The following is a 7,431-nucleotide window of genomic DNA, read 5'->3' on the forward strand; positions in this document are numbered from 1 at the left end:
TTTGGTGGTATAGTGGTATAGTGGTGTAGTGGTTTGGTGGTGTAGTGGTTTGGTGGGATAGTGGTATAGTGGTATAGTGGTATAGTGGTGTAGTGGTTTGGTGGTATAGTGGTGTAGTGGTATAGTGGTATAGTGGTATAGTGGTGTAGTGGTATAGTGGTATAGTGGTATAGTGGTGTAGTGGTTTGGTGGTGTAGTGGTGTGGTGGTGTAGTGGTGTGGTGGTGTGGTGGTGTAGTGGTGTAGTGGTGTAGTTTAACTCTGTTGCTCCCTGGTGTGTGTCTGTGTGTGTGCGTGTATATGTGTGTTGTGATTTCTGACCGTGCGTTGTGCTCTAGATTTGATGAGGATTAGTGTTTAATCTAAAGCCTCCTATCCCCCGTCCCCTCCAGCCCCCCCTGTCCCCTCCATTCCCCCGTCATCTCCAGCCCCCACATTCCCCCACTCCCCTCCCATCCCCCCACATTCTCCCACATTCCCCCACGTCCCCTCCAGCCCCCCATCCCCCCCTCCCCCTCCCGTCCCCATCCTGTCTCCCTCCTCTCCCCCCTTCTCCTGTCCCCTTTCCCCTTCCTGTCCCCCCTCCCCATCCCCCTCCTCACCCCCATCCTGTCCCCCCTCCCCATCCTCACCACCATCCTGTCCCCATCCCCCTCCTCACCCCCATCCTGTCCCCCCTCCCCATCCTCACCACCATTCTGTCCCCATCCCCCTCCTCACCCCCTTCCTGTCCCCCCTCCCCTTCCTGTCCCCCCTCCCCTTCCTGCCCCCCCTCCCCATTCTGTCCCCCCTCCCCATTCTGTGTTCCCCTCCCCATCCCCCTCCTCACCCTGCTTCTGTCCCCCCCTCCCCATTCTGTCCCCCCTCCCCTCCCCATCCCCCTCCTCACCACCATTCTGTCCCCCCCCATTCTGTCCCCCCACCCCCCTTCCTGTCCCCCCTCCCCTTCCTGTCCCCCCTCCTCCTTCCTGTCCCCCCCCCCTCCCCTTCCTGTCCCCTCTCCCCATCCTGTCCCCCCTCCCCTTCCTGTCCCCCCTCCCCATTCTGTCCCCCCTCCCCTTCCTGTCCCCTCTCCCCATCCTGTCCCCCCTCCCCTTCCTGTCCCCCCTCCCCATTCTGTCCCCCCTCCCCTTCCTGTCCCCTCTCCCCATCCTGTCCCCCCTCCCCCCGTGTAAGCTGATTACCAGTAGAGACCTGTAGACATGACTCGTGTAATGAGGGCTGCTCTGGCCCTGAGTGATATTGGGTAATGTCGTGTGTGTGTGTGTAAATTCCACCACTCCCGTGCGTGTGCTTGTATCAAGATAATCCCCGGAGCTTTCCGATGATTATCGTCCAGGCAACAGAGTGATTCTAATTCCGTTGCGAAGGGCTTTTTGGAATATGATGACCTAGCAACATGACAGTTAGGCAACCTCAGAGTAGACAGAGTATTTTTTTAAATATATATATATATTTCACCTTTATTTAGCCAGGTAGGCTAGTTGAGAACAAGTTCTCATTTGCAACTGCGACCTGGCCAAGATATAGCACAGCAATTTGACACATACAACGACACAGAGTAACACATGGAATAAACAAAACATACAGTCAATAATACAGTAGAACAAAAGAAAACAAAACGTCTATCTATATACAGTGAGTGCAAATGAGGTAAGATAAGGGAGTTAAGGCAATAAATAGGCCATAGTGGGGAAGTAATTACAATATAGCAATTAAAAACTGGAATGGTAGATGTGTAGAAGATGAATGTGCAAGTAGAGACACTGGGGTGCAAAGGAGCAAGATAAATAAATAAATACAGTATGGGGATGAGGTAGATAGCCCATCTGTAAACAGCCCATCTATGTACAGGTTCAGTGATCTGTGAGCTGCTCTGACAGCTGGTGCTTAAAGCTAGTGAGGGAGATATGAGTCTCCAGCTTCAGTGATTTTTGCAGTTCGTTCCAGTCATTGGCAGCAGAGAACTGGAAGGAAATGCGACCAAAGGAAGAATTGGCTTTGGGGATGACCAGTGAGATATACCTGCTGGGGCGCGTGCTACGGGTGGGTGCTGCTATGGTGACCAGTGAGCTGAGATAAGGCAGACTGTCTGTCTGTCTGAGGGCCAACCAATGAGAGCGTACAGGTTGCAGTGGTGGGTAGTGTATGGGGCTTTGGTGACAAAACAGATGGCACTGTGATAGACTGCATCCAATTTGTTGAGTAGAGTGTTGGAGGCTATTTTGTAAATGACATCACCGACGTCGAGGATCGGTAGGATGGTCAGTTTTACGAGGGTATGTTTGGCAACATGAGTGAAGGATGCTTTGTTGCGATATAGGAAGCCGATTCTAGATTTAATTTTGGATTGGAGATGTTTTATGTGGGTCTGGAAAGAGAGTTTACAGTCTAACCAAACACCTAAGTATTTGTAGTTGTCCACATATTCTAAGTCAGAACCGTCCAGAGTAGTGATGCTGGACGGGCGGGCAGGTGCTGGCAGCGATCGGTTGAAGAGCATGCATTTAGTTTTACTTGCATTTAAGAGCAGTTGGAGGCCACGGAAGGAGAGTTGTATGGCATTGAAGCTCGTCTGGAGGTTAGTTAACACAGTGTCCAAGGAAGAAGAAGTATACAGAATGGTGTCATCTGCGTAGAGGTGGATCAGAGAATCACCAGCAGCAAGAGCAACATCATTGATGTATACAGAAAATAGTCGGCCCGAGAATTGAACCCTGTGGCACCCCCATAGAGACTGCCAGAGGTCCGGACAACAGGCCCTCCGATTTGACACACTGAACTCTATCAGAGAAGTAGTTGGTGAACCAGGTGAGGCAATCATTTGAGAAACCAAGGCTGTCGAGTCTGCCGATGAGGATGTGGTGATTGACAGAGTCGAAAGCCTTGGCCATGTCAATGAATACGGCTGCACAGTATTGTCTCTTATCGATGGCGGTTAAGATATCGTTTAGGACCTTGAGCGTGGCTGAGGTGCACCCATGACCAGCTCTTAAACCAGATTGCATAGCGGGGAAGGTACTGTGGGTTTCGAAATGGTCGGTAATATGTTTGTTAACTTGGCTTTCGAAGACCTTAGAATGACAGGGTAGGATAGATATAGGTCTGTAGCAGTTTGGGTCTAGAGTGTCACCCACTTTGAAGAGCGGGATGACCGCGGCAATCTTTTAGAATCTCAGACGATACGAAGGAGAGGTTGAACAGGCTAGTAATAGGGGTTGCAACAATTTCGGCAGATAATTTTAGAAAGAGAGGGTCCAGATTGTCTAGCCCAGCTGATTTGTAGGGGTCCAGATTTTTCAGCTCTTTCAGAACATCAGCTATCTGGATTTGGGTGAAGGAGAAATGGTGGGGGCTTTGGGCGGGTTGCTGTGGAGGGGTAGCCATTGGGTAGCCATGGCCAGCTGTAGAGAAATGCTTATTGAAATTCTCAATTATAGTGGATTTATTATTGGTGACAGTGTTTCCTAGCCTCAGAGCAGTGGGCAGCTGGGAGGAGGTGCTCTTATTCTCCATGGACTTTACAGTGTCCCAGAACTTTTTTGCGTTAGTACTACAGGATGCACATTTCTGTTAGAAAAAGCTAGCCTTAGCTTTCCTAACTGCCTGTGTATATTTGTTCCTAACTTCCCTGAAAAGTTGCATATCACTGGGGCGATTCGATGCTAATGCAGAACGCCACAGGATGTTTTTGTGCTGGTCAACGGCAGTCAGGTCTTGAGTTGTTGTTGTCGTACAATGTACGTTATTTATGTAAGTCCCTCTCTCTCTTCCCCCTTTCTGTCTCTCTCTCTCTCTCTCTCTCTTCCCCCTTTCTGTCCCTCTCTCTCTGTCTCTCTCTCTCTCACTCTCTCTTACCCCCTTTCTCTCTCTCTCTCTCTCTCTCTCTCTCTCTCTCTCTCTCTTTCTCTATCCCTCTCACTCTCTTCCCCCCTTCTCTCTCTCTCTCTCTCTCTCTCTCTCTCTCTCTATCCCTCTCACTCTCTTCCCCCTTTTCTCTCTCTCTCTCTCTCTCTCTCTCTCTATCCCTCTCACTCTCTTCCCCATTTCTCTCTCTCTCTCTCTCTCTCTCTCTCTCTCTCTCTCTCTCTCTATAGAGGAGATTTTTAGGCTTCAGCTGCTTCTCCATCAGAGATCTACTCAGGACCAATGAGCCTCAGCTCTCCCTCAGCCTCAGGTAAAACTGACTCAACACTCACCTTTAGTCCGACTTACTCAAACATAACTTTAACACTCACATTAATTCTGACTTACTCAAACCTGAGTTCTTACCCGCCTTAAGCCTGACTTAAAACGGACTCATCTGAGCCCTGACCTGACACTAGAACCTCTACAACTCTCTCTCTCTCTCTCTATGTTCTCCATCCCATTTCCTCGCTCACCGTTGCCGGGATACCTTGACATAAAGGAGGAAGTGAGAGGGCACGAGCTCCTCCCCCAAACAGTTCCTCTTTACACAGAACCAAGTCACCATTACCAGTGAGAGAGTGTTCTCAACACTGCTACAGTTAACACTGGATCCTTGTTGATGGAGGTGCTTGTTGGTCGGTGCGTATCGGTCTGAATCCCCTTTCTCAGGTCTGCGGACGGAACGAGTGAGGTCGGGAAGGTGAAGCTGGGTCGTCTGCAGATGAGAGACATGGAAAACAGAGAGGGGGAGGACACCACTTCAGACATCCATGGACACAAGGTAGACAGAGGTCTGACTGTCTGGCTTTCTGTCTGACTGTCTGTCTGTCTGTCTGTCTGTTTGACTGACTGACTGTTTGACTGTCGGTCTGTCTGACTGTTTGACTGTCTGTATGTCTGACTGACTGTTTGACTGTCTGTCTGTCTGTCTGTCTGTCTGTCTGTCTGTCTGACTGTCTGTCTGTCTGTCTGTCTGACTGACTGTTTAACTGTCTGTCTGTCTGACTGACTGTTTGACTGTCTGTCTGTCTGACTGTTTGACTGTCTGTCTGTCTCTCTGACTGTTTGCCTGTCTGTCTGTCTGTCTGTCTGTCTGTCTGTCTATCTGTCTGTCTGTCTGTCTGACTGTCTGTCTGTCTGTCTGTCTGACTGTCTGTCTGTCTGTCTGTTTGACTGTCTGTCTGACTGTTTGACTGTCTGTCTGTCTGTCTGACTGTTTGACTGTCTGTCTGTCTGACTGTTTGACTGACTGTCTGTCTGTCTGTCTGTTTGACTGTCTGTATGTCTGTGTCTGTCTGACTGTTTGACTGTCTGTCTGTCTGTCTGACTGTTTGACTGTCTGTCTGTCTGACTGTTTGACTGCCTGTCTGTCTGTCTGACTGTTTGACTGTCTGTCTGTTTGACTGACTGACTGTTTGACTGTCTGTCTGTCTGTCTGACTGTTTGACTGTCTGTATGTCTGACTGACTGTTTGACTGTCTGTCTGTCTGTCTGTCTGTCTGTCTGACTGTCTGTCTGACTGTCTGTCTGTCTGACTGACTGTTTGACTGTCTGTCTGTCTGACTGACTGTTTGACTGTCTGTCTGTCTGACTGTTTGACTGTCTGTCTGTCTCTCTTACTGTTTGACTGTCTGTCTGTCTGTCTGTCTGTCTGTCTGTCTGTCTCTCTGTCTGTCTGTTTGACTGTCTGACTGTCTGTCTGTCTGTTTGACTGTCTGACTGTCTGTCTGTCTGTCTGTCCGTCTGTCTGACTGTCTGTCTGTCTGTCTGTTTGACTGTCTGTCTGACTGTTTGACTGTCTGACTGTCTGTCTGTCTGTTTGCCTGTCTGTCTGTCTGTCTGTCTGTCTGTCTGTCTGTCTGACTGTTTGACTGTCTGTCTGTCTGACTGTTTGACTGACTGTCTGTCTGTCTGTCTGTCTGTTTGACTGTCTGTATGTCTGTCTGTCTGTCTGACTGTTTGACTGTCTGTCTGTCTGTCTGTCTGACTGTTTGATTGTCTGTCTGTCTGACTGTTTGACTGTCTGTCTGTCTGTCTGTCTGACTGTTTGACTGTCTGTCTGTCTGACTGTTTGACTGTCTGTCTGTCTGACTGTTTGACTGTCTGTCTGTCTGTCTGACTGTTTGACTGTCTGTCTGTCTGTCTGTCTGTCTGTCTGTCTGTCTTTCTGTCTGTCTGTCTGTTTGACTGTCTGTTTGACTGTTTGACTGTCTGTCTGACTGTCTGTCTGACTGTCTGTCTCTCTGTCTGTCTGACTGACTGTTTGACTGTCTGTCTGTCTGCCTGACTGTTTGACTGTCTGTCTGTCTGTCTGACTGTTTGACTGACTGTCTGTCTGTCTGACTGTCTGTCTGACTGTCTGTCTGACTGTCTGTCTGACTGTCTGTCTGTCTGTCTGACTGTTTGACTGACTGTTTGTCTGACTGTCTGTCTGTCTGTCTGTCTGTCTGTCTGTCTGTCTGTCTGTCTGTCTGTCTGTCTGTTATTAACGTGTCCCCTCTCTCTCTCTCTCTGTCCTAGTGTCCTCTCTCTCTCTCTGTCCTAGTGTCCTCTCTCTCTCTCTGTCCTAGTGTCCTCTCCTGTCTGTTATTAATGTGTCCTCTCTCTCTCTGTCCTAGTGTCCTCCCTCTCTCTCTCGCTCTGTCCTAGTGTCCTCTCTCTCTCTCTGTCCTAGTGTCCTCTCCTGTGTGTGATATTAACGTGTCCTCTCTCTCTCTCTCTGTCCTAGTGTCCTCTCCTGTGTGTGATATTAACGTGTCCCCCTCTCTCTCTCTCTCTCTCTGTCCTAGTGTCCTCTCTCTCTCTCTGTCCTAGTGTCCTCTCTCTCTCTCTGTCCTAGTGTCCTCTCCTGTGCGTGATATTAACGTGTCCTCTCTCTCTCTCTCTCTCTCTCTCTCTCTCTCTCTCTGTCCTAGTGTCCTCTCTCTCTCTCTGTCCTAGTGTCCTCTCTCTCTCTCTCTGTCCTAGTGTCCTCTCTCTCTCTCTCTGTCCTAGTGTCCTCTCCTGTGTGTGTTATTAGCGTGTCCTATCTCTCTGTCCTAGTGTCCTCTCTCTCTCTCTCTCTCTGTCCTAGTGTCCTCTCTCTCTCTCTGTCCTAGTGTCCTCTCTCTATCTCTCTCTCTCTCTCTGTTCTAGTGTCCTCTCTCTCTCTCTCTCTCTGTTCTATTGTCCTCTCTCTCTCTCTGTCCTAGTGTCCTCTCTCTATCTCTGTTCTAGTGTCCTCTCTCTATCTCTCTCTCTCTCTCTGTTCTAGTGTCCTCTCTCTCTCTCTCTCTCTCTGTCCTAGTGTCCTCTCTCTATCTCTCTCTCTGTCCTAGTGTCCTCTCTCTCTCTCTCTGTCCTAGTGTCCTCTCCTGTGTGTGTTATTAATGTGTCCTCTCTCTCTCTCTGTCCTAGTGTCCTCTCTCTCTCTCTGTCCTAGTGTCCTCTCTCTCTCTCTGTCCTAGTGTCCTCTCTCTCTCTCTGTCCTAGTGTCCTCTCTCTCTCTCTCTCTCTGTCCTAGTGTCCTCTCTCTCTCTCTGTC

At 49.4% G+C, this 7,431-nt stretch overlaps 1 protein-coding gene across 1 annotated transcript in view; it reads left to right on the top strand.

Moving 5' to 3' along the window:
- Nucleotides 1-4,116: 4,116 nt before the first annotated feature.
- The window catches only part of LOC139399577 (type II inositol 3,4-bisphosphate 4-phosphatase-like), a gene marked incomplete at its 3' end in the record, with an annotated part of 23,031 nt that continues 19,716 nt past the window's right edge, over nt 4,117-7,431 (top strand). Inside the window, exons 1-2 of the mRNA XM_071144939.1 lie at nt 4,117-4,176; nt 4,578-4,689. Of these exons, the coding sequence (XP_071001040.1) occupies nt 4,630-4,689 (60 nt within the window). The remainder of the gene's footprint in view (nt 4,177-4,577; nt 4,690-7,431) is intronic.

Source organism: Oncorhynchus clarkii, unplaced genomic scaffold (genome assembly GCF_045791955.1).
Source record: "Oncorhynchus clarkii lewisi isolate Uvic-CL-2024 unplaced genomic scaffold, UVic_Ocla_1.0 unplaced_contig_6377_pilon_pilon, whole genome shotgun sequence".
Lineage (NCBI taxonomy): Eukaryota > Metazoa > Chordata > Actinopteri > Salmoniformes > Salmonidae > Oncorhynchus > Oncorhynchus clarkii.